Genomic DNA, 19,295 nt, shown 5'->3' with positions numbered 1-19,295 from the left:
GTAAACGCAATGTTACTAAGGATGTTTAGCTAAAGTAATTAACATATTGATCTTTCAAAGTGCGAAAGACGTATTAGAGTAATAAATAAAACTAACGACGAAGTATTTTAAATTCAACGAAGTAAAAGAAAGATGGCTCAAAGAAAATGACAAAACTTTAATTCTGTTTAGTTTCGAAATGACAGAATACTTTAACTAAGGCGGATTTAAACTTGAGAAGATCGCACGATCTGGATAGAAGAAAAATTATTAAGCAAATCCTTCGAAGTCTCTTTCGTAACTACGATGTTAACAAATAGCAGAATTTTCTAAAATTAATTGAAAATGTTGCGACACGAACGCGATTTCGATCCTTAATGAATTAACCAATTAATTACGATAAGTATGAAATTGAAGCGTAACGGCGCTCGATAATCTTCCTCCTCTCAATCGCTACTACTTTTCTATTCTCATTTTTCTAAATGATATGTGACGAATACAAGCGACGCGCACGAATTTTTGTACCATCGTTTCTACACCTTTCACGTGATCGCCTAATCTCTGTATGATAAAAAGATCGATGGAAATATACGCGAGAAGAAAATGGCTGGAGGATGAAGACGGACTGAATGAGCAAAATCAAGTATACAAATAAATATAAAACGTATATTTAAATTAAATGCCACAAAGTATTTTGTTGTATGTTCTTGCGTCACCAAGTCGGAGTTGTTCTAATTTTCACCTTATCCGTTTTTCTTTGTCTCTTCGTTTTCTTTAGTTCTCTTCTCCTCCGCGTGAAATTACAGTGCTCTGAGACGACGAGCGAACGTATATTAACGCACGCGTCATTTTGTACACGGAACAAAGAAAAAAAGCAGAATCATAGTTCTGACGCTTCTGAACGTACACAGGGTGATTCGGAACAGGTCATGCAAAACAGTTCGAATCTACCGTATAATTCTTTTTCTCTCTCTCCCTCTCTCTCTCCCTCTCTCTCATTCTTTCTCTCGCACTCTTCCTTCCATTTTCATTTCTTCTTTTCCTAAACTATAAATTAAAAGAGACGAAAATTCGCAACAATATCCTAAGCCGACTAAAAATTTCATTTTTATTTCTTTTCTATTCGTAAATCGGTCAATTTCTTTTAAACATGCCGCAAACGTACAATTCATCTCTTCCTTCGTTTTAAGCGTACTCAGTCTTATGCGAGCCACGAAATGTCTGGTGCACCGCAGTTTCACGCGGATTCCTTTAAATTTCTACTGAAATCTGACGAGCGAAACGAACATACTAGACGCGTGTTCCACACTGTCCGGAAGGTTCGATTTCATCGGAACGAAAGAGGAAAGAGCAAGAAAAAAGAACTTAATTAAATCGTCCAACGATCGATCGAACGTAGTAAAGTCGTGTTTCTATATCGTCGAGGAAGAAAAGCAATAATAAAAGTGATACGACATATGGAACGTTCCAATTAAAAATCGATACTACTTACAAAAAAAAAAAAGAAAAAAAAAAGAAAAAGAAAGATGAATTACATATTTCTCGTAGATTTTAAACAATGTACGAGAAGTTCGATTGTTAAATGATGCGCAGTGAGTAACAGCACCGAGATAGAAAAATCCTCTGACGCTTTTTAGCCGCGTGTTCAAACTCGCCGGAAATCGAGCAAATTGTTCGTACGAGACGAAAGTGTTCCTCACGAACGTGTACAACACGTCTCTTAACCTTTATATTACGGTAATAATGAAATTAATATTATTGCTGTGCATTCTCTTAATCATGGACTATGTATTATTGCTTTACGAGTTTTCTTTTTTCTTTTCATCGTCTTAGAAAAATCTTTCATTCGAACGATCGCGAACCACACTTTCCAACGATCGTGATCAGAATTTCTTCTACTTTGTAGAAAATCTTAGAGATCGTGTCTGATGAATAGCATTTTTTTTTGTTTTTTGTTTTCTTTCCGTTTCTTTCTCGACATGTAACACTGTTTTAACAAGGGTTGTTGCCGTTGATTACCGACTTTCATTTCTTTTGAAGAAAAGTGCTGTTGCTCGGGTCAATCGTGTTTATAACCTCGGACCGCTCGAAACTTACTCGAAGCTCGCGCGAAATAACATCGATCGATGAACACTAACGTGTGGTACGTAGTTGGTAGTAGTAATAGTCTAAAAAAGATCGTACATATTTCGCGCATGCACGCAGCATTTCGTGCGCCACAAACATGCACAGGGCACTTGTTATGTACAGGAGATAATTACGCGCTATACGTACACGTGTATCGTTAAATATACGATCTACGTTAAGTTACTTATCTTCTTTTGTTCTCGAATTATACAGCGTTTAAGGTACACTCGGAAACGAGCGGACTAACAGCATTTCGACGTTTGCGATTTTTCACTAACATTCTTCTCTTCAACTTGTCAATAGAATTATTTTTATATTATAGATTTATATATGTATATATATAATATATACCTATATAGATTTCATCGATACCATAGGTACATGGGTAATTGCTTACGCGATTTATGTACAAATTATCACGGTTTCAGGTAGCCGAGAAGATCAGTAAATCGACGATTAGAAACGATTTGGTCATGTCGGTCCGTTCACGAGTTTTCCTCTCGTCCTCGTATTTGTCCGATATCGAACGATAATTTATTGCTAATAGTATTTCTTTTCTTTTCTTAAATTCTCTATTTTTCTTTTTTACATCGAACGATCGATCGACGAATCTCGCTCGAGAATATATTTTTCACAGAAACCCACGCTAATCGCTACTATGATCGCTAATGAATCCTTAAGGCGAAGTTTACGGCTAGAATCGTAAGGCGATGTTCGTTTATATGGTCGATGAGAAAGTGTATACCTTGCACACAACGAGCTGCTCCATCGATCGATCGTTGTCCAAGTTCGATTTATATAAAACGAACGGGACAATACCAGACCGACATGTCCCCACGTGTTCTCTTCTTCGAATAATAGCAGTAATAATAACATCGTTAGCATTTGTATTATTTATACTGCGCGGTAACGAAAAAAATCAACGTCTCTTCGTCGGCTTGACATGACGTACATCTACGTCATATTCCCCCCTATTTGCTATATTAATTTTCTCCCTATCTCCCGTTTTCCCATTTGCTCTATCTATTCGTCGTCTTATATACTCCCTCCTTTACTTACTTTCTTCCGTTCTTTCTTTTCCCCGTTTCTCGCTACATTCGTCGATGAAACGAAATAATTTACGAATCAGCTCATACACGTGGAAAAAGCGGAAACTCAACGAGATAAAACCTCGAAACGCTAGAAACACGATACACAGAGCGAATTTATTCATCTATAGCGAAAATTGTAGCCGAACTAAGCGCAAACGTTTCATTTTTTTTTTCTTTTCCTTTTTCGCCTAACGATTCCTCTTCGGAGATCAGCGGCAATCGTTACATCCTATTTGAAGTACACGAGGGAAAATTATAATAAGTTTGTATTTCCTCATCTTCTGACTTCTAGAAAGAACTATTTTCATACGAAGTAGTTGAAACGCAAGTATTTTGGTATGGTAACCCGAGAGAGTCGAAGATATTTGTGAGAATTGTATAATTAAAACTTATTGATATCTTTCAAACGATCAAGAGTGATAAAGGCACGCGTTTAAGCCCAAAATCAAACGAAAAGATAGCTTGGATGGTAGTGAATTTTGAATAATTGCTCTCCTACAAAGGTCGGGAAACGTGACTTATCATCATTTTCATCCGTGGACTTCACATTCCTTTCTATACCATTCCTAATTTGGCCACCTATCTGTCGTTACTCTTTCATTCACTAACGCATGCGCACGATTTAGAATAATCTTGACTAATCGTTAATTAGTTAAATATCACAATCTATGATAAGAAGTCCGTAAATATATGCATAGATATACGCCACCATACGCGCCATGCTGGAAAAACCGACATAGCGCCACGACGCAAATTAGAACCGACAGTTTTACAAAAATAAATTGTCTCGGGTGGGATAATAGTTAATGGTGGTTGGTGATGAACGGTTTATCTACTATATTCGGGACAATGTGTACGGCTTTGCTAAAATCATCAGCCATAACTCGACTGAAAGACTCATCGAATCTCCCTTTGAAGATTTCGTACGAGCTTACAAGAAGCTAAAGATTGCCTGAACGAAATTTTCGCTACGTGTGCTGTTGTCGTTGCCTACGATCCAGTGAAAGTTCCTTCACCGATTAAACGGAACCCGCACACACGATTTATCCGTCGAATTTTTCTATTTTTTGTAAAAAAAAAAAAAATAGAAATCGTGGCATTAAACCGAAATCGTTGGATAAATGCGTTACACGATGTACACAATTGTGCAATAGAATATACATACGTACGAGAACAGAGCGAAGCAGAGAGGACTAAGAAAAAATAGAATAAAGAGAAGAACGAAAAAGAAGAAAACAAAATAATAAAGAAGATACAAATAAGGAGAGATATAAAGGAAATATTGATGATGGTAGGTAGTGAGGTCGTATATGTATATATGTATATATGTATATACGTAAAAACGTTGAAGAGATCGTGATCGATAAAAAAAATATATATATGTATAAATGTATACTATGATCTATGTATGTACAAGATGAGACCCTCTGTACGCGAACCGCAATTTAATTGGAAAATAAGTCGAAATTCTACGCGCAAGATAGTTCGATGATCGACCGCTCCGTGTTACGACTAACTACGTTTTACATTTTTTTATTCAACGTATTTACAAGAGGATAGCTAGCCGTAAATGATTATTTGATACGTCAAATTGATTATTTACAAAAAAAATTCTGAGCTGAAACTTTAAATGCCACTCAGCGGCATCTCCTAAAAGAAGAAAAAAAGAAGAACAAGAAAAAATTAACAAACACTGCTTATTGAACCTTTTTAGTAGCTACTCTTCCTACTAAAATCCGTTTGTTAAACTTCCTGTACAAAGAAAAGAAAGTTTCTTTCTTTTTGTATCTGTTGCTTGGTCACGTAATCCTTTATCCTTTTTACAAGCGCACAAACACACACAGGATAATCGCCTAAAATTCGATGTAATTTCATTTCACTTATTATCATCGTCGCTTCTCTCCTCACTGAAAACCTCTATTTTTAACAGACAAACACGGACAGTGTGACTTATTTCAAACGCGTCCGTTTTCACACTGTTTCCTTTTTTTTTTATTATTATTATTTCTTCCTCCTTTCTTTTTTGTTTCGAGCGAACTGCCGCGCCGTCGGGACGAGGCACAGCGATCAGAATCGAATCTATATATCGGCCTGCTCCGCGAGAGATGTTGCAACGATCTTCGGAATAAAAAAATTAATTTTGTGAAAAAAACCATCATACTCATATGTATTTCAGTCAATGTTCTCTAATATCTACCTATTGCCAATTTAATACTCGACGACGAGGCTGGCGTTGCTATTGTTGCATCACTCGGTGATTCGTACGTTCTTCTGTGGAAAGTACAAATATCAAAACAGAAGCATCGTTGCGAGATACGAGACGCTATTTCGTTTTCCATCTGGCCTCTTGAAACAACAGTTCAAAGAAGATAATGATAATGTACCAGGAACGTTAGTCAGCGATTTCGTAAATCCGACGAATCACGTCCGCAATATGTGGTTCTTCCTTAATCAGTCTCTATAGTATCGTAGAAATGGTTGCAAAGTAAGTATCGAGAGACAAGAAAGAAGAAAATTCGATACGTGCTTCTGTTTTCATACGCGGAACCTCGTTTGTTCCAGTTGTACGCGTATATCCCCTAAAGTGATAATGGGATTAACCTGCCTATGAATCTCCGATGATGATGGTTTGTTATTTCAAAGGAAACGATCGTCGCCTGGCAGAATAGAGACCGACGTTGTTGTACAGAGTGAAAGGACCGTAAATTTGTAACTATCGTATGTTCCTGTTCGAGATGTTTCATTTCGGCAGGGAGAACGAAGCATGCAAAAACACATATATCGTTATCATGTCGATTCCACGTATAACCAATTAATTGCTCACGTGTCTTTCTTTCCGTCGTGCGCATGCTCAACACATCGAAGTTCACCGCACATCAAGACTTGTCCCCTTCTCGACAGGCTTCAGACTTAGACCATCAACGACGACGGCGACGAGGACGACCATGAAAAAAAGGATCTCGAAAAAAAGAGGAGGTAGACAAACGCCCATGGCGTACGGTCCTCAGCCTGGAGTGGGTGGGGTCTTATGTCAGTGAATATTAAAGTTGTACTGCTTACGGCTGGACGAAATACGAAGCCACCGACTTACAGCCAGTGGCTCCGGGTGACAGTTCGACCAAGATATATCCCCGAAATGAGGATAAGGCGAGGACGTGGTCGTAGCCTCAACCTGTATCGCCGTGGACAGGTCCTGTTGATGGTACTCGTGTTTGGTCCTCTTTGACTGTAATTGCGTAACAGGACTCGAATGAGTCGTGTGATTCAGTCTCTTTCCATTGATCTGAGTCGCGTGTTGCTGTTCCAACTGTTCGAGCTGTTCGAGTTGATCCATAGATTCGAATAACAGACTGGGCATAGATGATATAGGGGAGTGGACGATATTGTTTGAACGTGGTATTTCGACCAGCAATTTGGATTTATCTTGGTATACAGGGGAATAGATGGTCATTGCCGCTTCTGGATCGATGTCCATAGGTGTTTCAGCCTCGAGAACCGTCGTGACCAACGGCGGTTGCGTACACGTGGCTGGCAGTGATGCTGGCACCGGTATAGCTGGGGATGCTGTGCTCGGTATCAGCGTGGCGACCGATGACGTCGATTCCTCGTTATTAGCCGGTAACGGTGACAGCGATGGCAACACCACGGATATCGGCGCCATCATCGAGCTCGATTGCGTCGAACCGGTCGAGTTCACTAGCGACGATTCCAGACTCCTCAGCTCCTCGTTGACGAAGTCCTCTTCGAGCTTGGTCTAAAAAAGAGAAGCGTTGGCGACTCGCAATAAGAATCGTAGGGCCCATACGAGGTGTTGGCGTTTAAGTGCCCAAAAGAAACCATGCCTTACAGGTTTAGTGGAGCCATGCGGGGCCAGACACCGATAAAGCAAATCAACAGCCTGCAATAACAAAAACAGAAAACAGGTATCAACCGACACCCTACTGGCGGGCAACTGTTCGCAGCTGACTCGTCTGGCTCGTCGATCGATCCATGTTTGTCAGCTATATTATTACTTCTCTTTCTTCGGTTTTTTTCTTTTTCTAAATCCTTCTTTTCTTATTCTTTTTATCTTTTCTAGCCTCGCTATCTTCCGTCTAATGCGTCTTAAGAGATCTACGAAAGCGAACGATCTTTGGGTATCGACTGATACCTGATACCTAACGCCTTCTAAAACTCGAAAGACTAAATTTCGATGGGAATCTACAAATATGAATCTGTAGTATTATTTCACCTGTTATTCATTCCAATCTAATTTCTATTAATTCTATTCGTTCTCTACTTCTAAGCGATTGATTCGATATAACTCACGACCATGTTTTTTAATTGAACTAACGTAACAAATGGCCATAATTGATCGATAGTTACGGCCCTAGGAAGATTCGTACATTTCTTAAAGACGCTACGGACTTTTTAACGAAGAAAGTTTGAAGTTCATGGACTGCGACTTACAGGTTTTTCTTTTACTCGAAGCACTGAAAACCAAAAATTTGCGAATATTCTAAAAATTCTGAACGTCAGCTAATGCTCACACTAATAATTACCCCAAAGTTAGGGTGAACGAACTTTAATTCGTGATTAATTTTACTCCGAAAATGAAAGAAGTATTTGAAATAAAGGGATTCAGAAATGAATCTGAATAGAATAAAAACGAGGTAAATTACTTCACTACTTGCATAGCTTTCCAATATTTTTATCATAAAATATCGTGAAATGAAAGTTTCGATGTACAGACTACACATTAGATATCGATATTACCAGATCATGCGTAACTATTACTTCACAAAAACAAGATATAAAAACAGTAAACTACCAATATATTACCAACATATATTTTCAAAAAGAAAAAAAAGAAAGAAAAGAAAGAAAACTAATTAGAATACTCATCGAAGCGAATTTCCCCTCAAAACAATACATGATACACAACATACCTAACAAAATTACATCAACGATTGCGCGACAAAGTACCGACGTCTAAAATACGTATATCCAAAAATAACAATCTTTCAACATACAACAAAGAGCGAATTTTCTTTCGATCCAACGAGGCACAACTTTCATTTCCAGTCAACCAAACTAGGAGAACAAAAATTACTTCAAATGTTTCTAATAACTATCACATCCTATTCCCAGAAACACCAGAAACATCTACAGCGTGGAATTGACAATACAGCATTACTAACTCATATAACATATATAAAGAACAAAAAAAAAAAATATAATATAATGATAAAATGAAACAATAGGATTTCGCCTCGCGAAGGATCATCACACTGTACACTCTTACTAAGGACATATCACAGAAGGGAGATCGGAGAATAAAAAAAAAATACAAAGAGAAACAATATAGCGATACGTTGGCCCTTACCTTTGGCAGTGGATATGTGTCTGGCAGCGATAAAACGGGTGGTGAGCTGGGGGTTTCCGCTTCGATGGTCAGGGCGGGGTTGGTGGGCGTTAAGGGGTTCAAGTTCGAGGTCCCAGAGGACACAGTCACCGTACCGGTCACAGTCACTTTTGTCGGCCTGTTCGGGACTTCCTTCGAGGCACGATGCTCCGCGAGGAGTTTGTCAAAAGTTTTACTGCGACCGATGACTGTCCGCCGCAACGAAACCGTATGCGCTTTGCACGTAAGCGACCTGGTGCAAGGCTTGCCTGTTTCCTCGTTCCACACTCCACAATGTCGATCTGGGTCGTACTCTCGATCTTTGAGCAACGATCGATCGGTTTTGAGTCTCTTCCGACGAGGTTGACCGGTCGCTGTGCCAGGGCTTTTCACAGGACTCGAGCTAATTACAGTTCCTGATCCAGAGTTCGATGTTTGAACAGACGATGGTAACGACTCAAGAGGCGATCGAGGCGACGATGAGATCGGTATCGATGAAGATGACAAGTTCGTTGAGATGCTTGGCTGTTCCGTGCTCCGTTTCACGTTCGTGTGATTGATCTTATTGCTCCCACTATTTGAGATCTGAGGCGATGACTGCGTCTTTTTCAGTTTCGACACCTTGCAATAGGGCGTCTTCAGAGGAGTTTTTACAACTGGAGTGGAGGGAGGTGGAAAATTGACAGTACCAGAAGGATGGCGACTTTCTGTAACAAAATATCAACAGTATTATGTAGTATGGTTTATGCAAGGTAGATAAAAAGTTCTTGGATAAGCGATATTTTTTAAAAGAACGTTTTAATATGAGTCTAGTTACTTGTATTTTTTTCTGTTTCGCTTAAATGACTTATGAGAAAGATATTATGTATGAAAAGAATAAGTTATCTATGAAATACTTATGTTTCTTGTATGTTTAAAATTACAATTGCTCCGTCAAAATAAGTAGAATAAATTTTACTTGATATAGAATTAAACGTAATACTAATATTTGAGCAGAAAGGAGGGAAGTATAAAACGACATACCCATATGTTGAATGAGAGCCTGTGGTTTGACTATTGCATGACAGGTTTCACATACTACCGTGTAAAAAGCATCCCTTTCAGGACAAAATCCATATAAATCAATGTCTGAAACAAAAATTGTCTTGTTAGAAAACAGTTACAATTTCAATCTCTAAACAAGATTGTATCTCTACTACGTTAAACTTACCCTCAGCTGAAAGCCTCGTAACAGAACTAGTAAGTTGAGCATCCGGTTCTTCATCGCCTGTAACAAGTCAAATTTTCTTATGGATAATATGACAAAGTAAACAATGCGTATTATAAGGACACTTCAATAGCAAATCATTAACTTATATGCAACACATAAAAACGTGTATTATAAACGTATATCTTCAAATTAAATATTTGAAGAAGAAATTATTAAAAGGATTATATACCATGATTAATATTATGCTTAAATGTAAAGTTCACGTTCATCGTATTATAATTGTATTTACCCTGTTAAAAAAGATTTAAAAAATCATAAGATATTGTTAGCTTTGTATCTATTGAATTTTGTCCTTAAAAGATCATTTTTCTTTCATTCCCATCAGATTCCAAGCAGTAATGTGAAATAAAAACACAAACTTCTGGGTAAACAACTTTTATTATGTTTATATTTCTTACATGCATAATTCTTGTAACAAAAAAGTCTTATAAGAGAGAACAGAGCACAAATATAATAAAAATACAAGTGTACATATATTCGTTCGAGAAAAAGTCCATCAAATAGCGCGGGTTCGGTCGAGATCGTTTCACGAAATTCAGTGATTCATGCCAATGTATTATTTCTATATGCTCTAATTTAACGTTTCGACGCTCCATCATTTTCACAAACGGGTTTCGCCACGAATTACATAATTGTCAGTGGAAAGAGCCAATAAAATACGCGCGATCATCTATGAAAATGTCAACCGTGATTAGCGCTGGACAATTGTTGACAACCGTTTTAAATAAATGCGTGTCAATGCGGGCCCTAACGATGCCCTGCGTCAAGTCGACAGACAAAGGAGCATCGAAGTTGAGGTTAGGTACACGAGCTAGACGCTCTCCGTTGTCGCGGTTTTAAACCAAACGAGAGCAAACGAACGAACATTTTCGATGAGATTCAGCGCACTTACTCAACGGTTTGTCTCGTCCGATTTTTTCGATCCAGCTGGACCAGGGCTGGCCGTGAAAGAATGTTGGGCTGTCACTTCCCGACATTGCCAGTGGCGCTCGCGTTGTGAATGAAACACGATGCGATTTCTCGTGTATATAGCGAGGCGAAAGTGTTTTGGGGCCGGGCCGCGTGGACTGTCAGGTGCCGCGGGTCGCGTACGATCTGTCTCTTTCTTAACGCGATAATACTTTGAATACATTTGCTCATAGAGTATACGCGTTCTCACATACGAGAAAAATAACCTACTGAACTTTGAAAATTTTGTCTGGCAAGACCCTGTCGGCTAACATCTTTCACGGAGCGATATACTCTATCACTTCTCTCGCGTTTGTACGCCCGAATACGAGTAACACGCTTCGGCGTACCGCACGCACGTAAGGTTATTACTGTGAGATCCGAGCGCTTGCATTGGACGAACTAATATGACGTCACCGACGAATAGTCAGCTACTCGTGCGCAACTCGTTCGGACCAATCAGATCTTTGGATTTCTGTCCTATCTCGTCTCGTCGCGGTACCTTATTGGCGATTCTGGCTTGCTCAGCAGGTGGATTGGAAATTTAAAGTTTTTCAAGTACACTAGAATTTACCACGTTTAATTACTATCTTTTTATTCCTTCGTAAAAGACACACAGCTTAAAAACGATATTACAAACGCTCCCTTTTCTCTCCTTATATGAAATAATGATATACAGAGACATTGATACTGATTCGAAGTGTATTTTTACTTCGACTATTAAAATTCATTGGATATTTAATCCTGTGTCGATAAAGTAACTGTATCAAGATCAAGTCGTACAAAAGATTTAATTTGACTAGCAAAATAACGACGGCAATGTACGTCGTCTGAAATTAAATACGAAGCAACGAAATTCGAAATATTTAACCCGCGAAAAACGGTCTCTGATTCGGTTGCGTCTCAACTGGTTGAGCTCTATTTTTTGAGTCACCGCGGTGTTCTTGAATTTGTTGCCAATTTATAAACCAAAATGGTTGTTTATCTCTCGGCCAGGTTTTGATTCGATTTACTAAGGCAACGTCTCCCATAGCGTCTACTGGCAAATCTGGAGGAATCGTTGATGTTGTGATAGGAGTATTAGATGCTACAGCTCCTACTGCTACTGCTGGCCTATTGGTATTGTTTATATCGATTCGACTTCCCACGGTTCCAGTAGTAGCACTAGCTACTGCTGCTTGTTCATCCAGATACTGTGGAAGGACACCAGGATATGGCTTGCTACTTCCAGCATAAGTTGGCCTCTGCGATTGGACCAAAATAAAGGTGGCGAACAAGATTACTACGTATTTTATCTGTAACGATAAATTTCAAAAAGAATATTAAAAAAAACCAAAAAAAAAAAAAAGAATTGGCAAACGTAAAAATTGAAAGTAATATTTGAATCGATGCTTCTATTAATGTTGTTATTTTTATCAGTCCAATTTTGTAAAGTGTATTTTACTTACCATGATGTTTTAAGTAAATATTTTAATAAGTCACTCTTGTAAGTACGTATGGATATTTCTCTGAGATCGGCAAACTAACCGTTCGGTTTCTCCGTTGAAACTAATCTATTCAACTCGATGGAGTCTCTTGTATATAAATCCGCAGATACCGGATTCCCCACCACGGAACCAGTCGAGTCATACGCATCCATGGGAAACCGTCGTAATTTCTCGGACCCAGTCCCTCTGATGCGTGTACGCATCCTATAAGATACGAAATTGACGTCCGGGAAATTTCGGACGATATCATCGTCGATGCCTGCCTTTCCTAACAGGACTAATTTCTACTTTCGACGATGAGCTGGATTCTCGTGAAATCTTCCTTGACACGCATACGGAACCAACAAGCGAATTTGCCGAAAATATCTTGACCTCAAATTATGAGTAGACGAAATTGAGGACTTGCTTTGATAAATAAATAATTTCGAAGGAAACATCAGAAGCTTTTTTTATGTTTCAAAATTTTCTACTTAGGTTTGACGTAATTTTACATAATTAATCGTTTTCCGTTATTCTCCACGTAAACGATATTGCTTCTGAAATATTTTCATATCGAGTTAAGGCTATTAGTAATTTTTCAACTTTAAAATTGTTTAGCTAAGCTTAAGAGAATTTGATATAAATCAAGGAATTAATATCCTTTTGTTTCGAGCATATTTCCCAATTTATTTATATAATGTTTGAAATAAAAAGATTATCTGAATATATAAGAAGACATAGTGAGGATTCTTGTACAATATAGAAAGTTAGATGACGCCAAAACTGCGGAATGTTACAGGATTGGTAACACATTCGACTTCTGATTCACACGATACTTAAAATTACAAGGCTTTTGTTATATCCGAACAATTACCATTTTTCATCTACACATCCATGTATATATATATATGTGTGTGTATATGTAACGGAATGTGAATATTTGTCTCTAACGTGGTAATGTTGCGGCTTCGTGATGACATCATACACTACAGTTTGCACAATTTTTCGCCTTTACCTTTTTTCAATATTCGATACGGAAAAGAAGCAAAACTACAGAAAAAATCTCAGATTTAAAAGCTCATAATAAATATGAAGAAATTAATACGTTAAATTAAGTGGAAAACGATATTGCTATTTTTGTACTCATATTTTATTCATATCTCTGTAAAAGCGAACAATATTTTCAGTGATTCCCACCACACAGTGTGCGCCGATAAAATTGCATTAATTTGTAATGTCTGCCTTGATAAAGAAATTATCTCGAAAGAAGTAAATCTCCATACGATGATAAGCCGAAAAGATGGAAATGCGCATGAATACGTCAGAGGTTAAAAAGAATCTATGATATAAATCTCCTAGTGCACTGGATCGAATATTTTTGTTTGTGTGTGTATAAACTCCTCCAATCAATAATGTCAGAGTTATCGTCCGGGTATAATAAAATGTCCACGATAGCCGTGGAAATACCAAAAACGCAAAATATTATAATTCTTAATTCAGTTATTCCACGCTATTCATAGCGATGGAACGTCGTGTAGATGCACACGCAGGTTTCAATCAAATACGATAAAATCTTTGGTAAAATTTCCAAAATACAATCTAATTCTTAATTCAGTTATTCCACGTTATCCATAGCGATGGAACGTCGTGTAAATGTACACGCAGGTTTCAATCAAATACGATAAAATCTTTGACAAAATTTCCAAAATACAGTATAATTTAGTTTTCCTTATAATTAGACTACATATTTTTATGCAATTTGTTTTGCCTCTGAATATAAATAAGAAATAATTTAGATTATTTCATTTAGTAAATATTCTACTTCGAATATCTTTTTATAGTTCTGCATATTATGCGCATTCTAAGCATCTTAAATTTATGATAAAAATTTATAATACCCAAAAATCCGTAATCTACTTATATTATATACAGTTAATGAATATTGACTTTTTTAATTACAACAATCATTAATCCCTACTATAAATAAACTAACAATAAGTTTCTATTGAATTATAAAAACAATGTATCTGTACATATTTCGTTGAATTTCTTCTCTTGTTTTTTTTTTGTTTCTATGATGATACATTGCTGGCGCGTGTAGTGAAAACGTATGGAAGGGGTAATGATTTTTATTGTCAAGGTTTAGAATGGCTACAAAGTCAACATCTACCTCTTACTCATCTTGTGGAGGAGGAACAAGGATCGCTAAAATCTTGTAACGGTGAAGATGCCTTGGATTTTCCCCATCATTATACCAAAGACGTTCATGCATATCTGTGAAAGATGGGATCTACGGAAACATATAATTTAAAAGATATTCAGCCATTATAAAAATATATAGTATAAAATATTTAGTCGTAACAGCTTGTACAATATAACTCTATTTAAAAGAGAGAAAATACAGAGAATTTCAAATATTGCAATATACAGGATATACCAAAAATCATGATGGAAGGCGAAGAAGGGCGGGGATTCACTGTAGGAGAGATACGTGGCGTGATAATCTTTGATATAAGACTCCGTCTTCGACAAAATTAACTATGAGGTTTCGTCAAGTATGCGTGCACTCGAGAGATAACGAGAGTCGGTTGGACTGGTTTTCTTTGCATTTATGTACTGTTCGATAGTATACGCAAAAAGGGGGTAATTCCCCATGTAAAGGAAGTCGACAGTGTGGAGTGACAAATTTTTATATAAGGCTTCGTTTTTTCGAAGAAATCAACTATGTGGTTTCGTCAAGTATGCGTAACGAGATAACGAGAGTCGGTTGAACGAACTTCTTCTGCCAATCTGTTGGGCAGAATACATACTCGATGGAAATTCACAGTCGACCTTCTTTAATATAAAGGCTTATATTAAAAATTGCCATTCTACATTTTCCACTTACTTTCGCATGCGGAATCATTCCCTTTCGATTTTTAGCATGATCCTTGGTACACCCTGTATCTGGAAAAATGAAGAAAAAAAAAACGTTACATAAGATATTTTGACTCGGAAGGGAAGAGGAATATTTTGCATATTTTTTATATTTGTACGCGTTATATGCATACAGTGGAACTCCGTTTATACGAACTCCATTTACATATACGAAGGAAATTTTAGTAGTGTCTGGTCGTCTGAACTTCTACCGAGCTCCTATTCATCTGAACTACTGCCGAGCGTCAATCCACTTATCTGAATGTCTTACTGTAAGATGTAAGCAGTAAACAGTAGAGGCACGTGTTATGTGACACAATCTCTTGCCTCGAAATCGATACCAGTTTGCAGCATTATTATATATTTAGGCGTAAATATTTCGTGGAATCTTATATAAATATGAATTGCTATTAACTGAACGAAAAATCACGAACGGGTAAAAGTAGACGGGTTTCTGTTATACGAGCGACTTGATCATATGAACCAACTTGTCCCCTAACGGGTTCATATAAGGCGTTCTACTGTACTGTGCATTTTTGCACACATTTCAATTCCCCATAAATAATCACTCGCAGTTTACTCATCAGCCTTGAATAACAAAGCGTAAGAGAATTGGTTCTTCACTGATCACAGAATATATCTATAATTCGCTTCGATTGTTTGTTTCTTAAGATGACGAAGCACAATGTTTCTGATTCACATGTACACGTAATAAAATTTCTTCGATCGATACTATAATTAACGACAATAAAATTACAACAAAGGTCATCAATTTCATGCGAAGCGGCTGGGCTACGCAATAAGAATTTTCTCCTAATTTGATGTAGAACTCACGTCATGGGTATTATACGTTCTATTGGTGTAAATGGGTTTTCCTATGAACTTTGACATTTACAATTATGCTTGCGATAAAGCCGATTCCAATCGACAATCCATAAATAAAGCAAAGAGTGAGCAATGTTATTGAGTGTACGAACAGATTACTATCTAATTTACAGCATGCATTACGAATAATCGTCCGATATTATGCATTGCATTCGTTAAGAAATATGAGTTGTTACCAGCCAAAATAAAATGCTGCTTTTATCTATTGATAATTAGTAGATTGCGGATATTTACGCAAATTTATATTTTTATAAAACAACTGAAACAAATGTGTTTCATCTACTAAATATTCATTGGAATAAGTACTGATTTTGGGGTATTTTATATATTTTTGCGTATTATACACATTCCGTGCGTTCACGTACTTTAGAAATTTTCATAAATGCATAAAAATTCGCAATCTTATAATTAGACTGGTATTTAGTGTGTGTCATTGAAAATCTGCTCTCTGAGTTCAGAAAAATAGTGTTTGTTTCATTTATAAGAAGAGTACGTGCTCTTATATCGATCATTTGTACGACCACCGAAATGTGAGAATGATAAAATTCTATTATTCATCAATACCGGTTTGACATTTCAAAGAAGTCTTGGAGGAAGATTTGTTGCAATGAGTAAATTATACGCGTTCGTAAAAATATACGTGATTTAATTAATTCGCAAAATCTCTTGGGTTTATCAAAATTATAATACATTTAAAAATATACATATATAGATATAGAATATATGTCGATGGAAAAAGTGTTGCGTGATTTAAAGTTTTTGAAAAAATGTTCTACATATAATTTCAAAGATAATATTTTATAATTCAAGATTAATAATTCATTAGGATAATATTATTGGTATCCAATCCTAATTACCGTCATTATGACGTAATATATTCCCACAACGTTTAGATATAGATTGCAATAAATTGTTTTATAACTTATGCGTAATAGGTTTTGAACCACGTATTTTATCATGTCCACGTCATAAACAGAGTATAATTTAAAATTCACAACTGCAATTTGTTATATAAACTAGCCTCAACTTCCTGGAGCTGCTTGTTCATCGACTGATGAGTATCTTGACCGACACTTTTTAATTTTATTTTTGAATCACGAGATGGCTATAGTAACTACTGTTCAGGATAACCTGTTTCCTTCATAGAAGAATAATTCTTGACTTTTCTATTCTATTCTTTATAAACTTATTTATGAATTAATATCTATAGCAGTATTAATTTGAAATATGATTAGTAAAAGGAAAGAAAATTATAGGAAATACGATTAGTAAAGAAAAGGAAATTCTCAATATATTGCAATATTTTGACGTGGATCATTTTTATTCTGTTTTTAGTCAATGTCAATGATGCAACATCATTAACTACATCATCATTGACTAAAGTATAGACATGATACTATTATATGGAACTTTATCTTTTACGTTCTGAAATACCGACCTGGAAGAAATCATATTTCTTACGCCCTCTATGATTTGCTACGGCGGAAATGGGAATTAAAATCAAATTTTATTACTCAACTATGTACAACATACAGGCAATAATATACACTCACTATGATAAAAAATAGATATTTATCTACTTTACCTTACTTTATCTACTGAAATACGATAGAAGTCCAATACATAATTATGCACTTAAATGCTACTACTCATATATTACTTAAATATTAAAGTACTTATTTATTTAAGCACAGTGGTACTTTCTAGTAATATTTGATTCATTCTTGGACGGATTTGAATGTTACACTTTTATATTTTAATTTCAAATTCTACTGAGATTATACTGAATATAGGGATATACATTATCATAAAACATGCCCGAAGCGAGCCTGATAACAACAAACCGCGTACAGTCTTCGATCAAAACGTATCTGAACATGTCGTTAGATTCTTTCACAACAATAATAACATTTTTTTCGTACAAATTTGATAACGATATTAATAGAGAAAACTCGTGATTGAAACATAACAACACATAGAAGGCATTTCAATTTTTTGTGTACATATAATAAGAATTGAATGAATCGTCATTAATATTTAATTAATATTAACATTAATGTTAACCATTCATAAAATACATAATTGTTTATAACTTAATCACGTTACATATTAATTGGATACCTGTTACACGTGAATCGAACAAAAGACAATATAAGAAGTGTATACGTACCTCCATCTCCGTAAAGAAAAGTTAAATATTACCAAACGTTCTTCATTGTCACCGTTAATTGTCACACTCGTTACATTCTCACGTCTATTCTTTCGAAGTTATTTTCGTACTTAACCAATGATCTGCACAGAACGTAACCAAAGATTTAAGATTAATGCATAAAACTGAAGCAATTGTGTTAAAACGAAGAAATAATCAAACTCAAACTAATTAAAAGCTTATAATACAAACTATAGATGATACTAACATTGAAATAGGCGATCGATGACAAACGAACAGAGAAAGTACGAAGAAATATTGAATCTCGCTATAAATATACCCTATAATAAAGTACTAAATAAGAACATATTAGTTAAACGAACCTGATTATAGTCGATAGAAGACAATAGATTTGTAGCAGAAATAGTACTACGTCGTTGAAGTTAAAATCACGCATAGACGATATATCTTAACATCACGCTCTTCCTCAGTACAATGACATTTCGCGCCAAAACATCGTCTAACTGACTTCTGATTGGCTGACGCGGAACGACTTCTGATTGGCTGACGCGGAACAACTTCTCATTGGTTTAGAACCGCGCACAAAATTGAAATATCGTATGCCGCGAAATTTGATTTAGTCGATCTATAGCATTTACAGCGTAGATGCTTATAAGAAGTTCCTAAAGTTTGCTATCTCTTTCATATTTACACCGATAATATTAATCGAATTTAATTTATCGCTAATCTTTCTTTACCATTATTGTTATAATTAATTTATTACAGTGGATATAATATTCCTCTTTTATTAAATAAAACAATATAAGTAATTAAAATAATAAATTAATTAAAGTAATATAATCTTATATTATTACAAACTAAAGCAGACTTTAGCGAATGTATAAGATCTATATTCTGGGCCTTGCTATTCAAGAAAAATACGTTTTATTTTACGAGTATAAAGAGTAAATTATTTTAAAGAAAATAAAAAGAAAACGATTGTATTTTTAAAATGCATACTACAAAATTTTAAATATAATTTATCACGAAATATATTTTATTCCATATTTAGATAAATTTA

At 36.0% G+C, this 19,295-nt stretch overlaps 2 protein-coding genes and 1 long non-coding RNA gene across 4 annotated transcripts; all 3 read right to left on the bottom strand.

The window, feature by feature from the left end:
- Positions 1-625: 625 nt before the first annotated feature.
- LOC117157636 (uncharacterized) lies at positions 626-11,222 on the bottom strand. Of its 2 annotated transcripts, XM_033335830.2 has the most exons (6): positions 10,743-11,222; positions 9,791-9,847; positions 9,604-9,708; positions 8,563-9,287; positions 7,045-7,095; positions 626-6,951 (listed from the first exon to the last, which is right to left on the bottom strand). In XM_033335830.2, exons 1-6 carry the CDS (start codon positions 10,825-10,827, stop codon positions 6,229-6,231), a joined length of 1,746 nt encoding a protein of 581 aa, XP_033191721.2. In that variant the 5' UTR covers positions 10,828-11,222; the 3' UTR covers positions 626-6,228. The 2 variants fall into 2 exon arrangements, with proteins under 2 accessions (XP_033191721.2, XP_076475222.1); XM_076619107.1 differs by lacking the exons at positions 7,045-7,095; positions 10,743-11,222 and having other exon boundaries at positions 9,791-9,867.
- A 145-nt stretch (positions 11,223-11,367) lies between these two features.
- On the bottom strand, positions 11,368-12,374 carry LOC117157638 (uncharacterized). The gene is made up of 2 exons (XM_033335832.2): positions 12,247-12,374; positions 11,368-12,093 (listed from the first exon to the last, which is right to left on the bottom strand). Exons 1-2 carry the CDS (start codon positions 12,247-12,249, stop codon positions 11,665-11,667), a joined length of 432 nt encoding a protein of 143 aa, XP_033191723.1. The 5' UTR covers positions 12,250-12,374; the 3' UTR covers positions 11,368-11,664.
- A 2,189-nt stretch (positions 12,375-14,563) lies between these two features.
- Positions 14,564-18,705, bottom strand: LOC117157701 (uncharacterized). The gene is made up of 3 exons (XR_013058590.1): positions 18,598-18,705; positions 18,236-18,357; positions 14,564-15,210 (listed from the first exon to the last, which is right to left on the bottom strand). It is a non-coding gene; the product is annotated as an uncharacterized LOC117157701 (long non-coding RNA).
- Between the last annotated feature and the right edge of the window lie 590 nt (positions 18,706-19,295).

Source organism: Bombus vancouverensis, chromosome 6, assembly GCF_051014615.1.
Source record: "Bombus vancouverensis nearcticus chromosome 6, iyBomVanc1_principal, whole genome shotgun sequence".
NCBI classification, from domain to species: Eukaryota; Metazoa; Arthropoda; class Insecta; order Hymenoptera; family Apidae; genus Bombus; species Bombus vancouverensis.
This window is presented reverse-complemented; position numbering and strand designations above follow the sequence as displayed.

Coding starts and splice junctions, on each gene's coding strand:
- LOC117157636 (XM_033335830.2), bottom strand. CDS start 10,827: ATGTCGGGAAGTGACAGCCCAACATTCTTTCACGGCCAGCCCTGGTCC. Junction 9,288..9,603: donor GGCTCTCATTCAACATATGG/GTATGTCGTTTT, acceptor ATTTTGTTACAG/AAAGTCGCCATCCTTCTGGT. Junction 6,952..7,044: donor CGCATGGCTCCACTAAACCT/GTAAGGCATGGT, acceptor TCTCTTTTTTAG/ACCAAGCTCGAAGAGGACTT.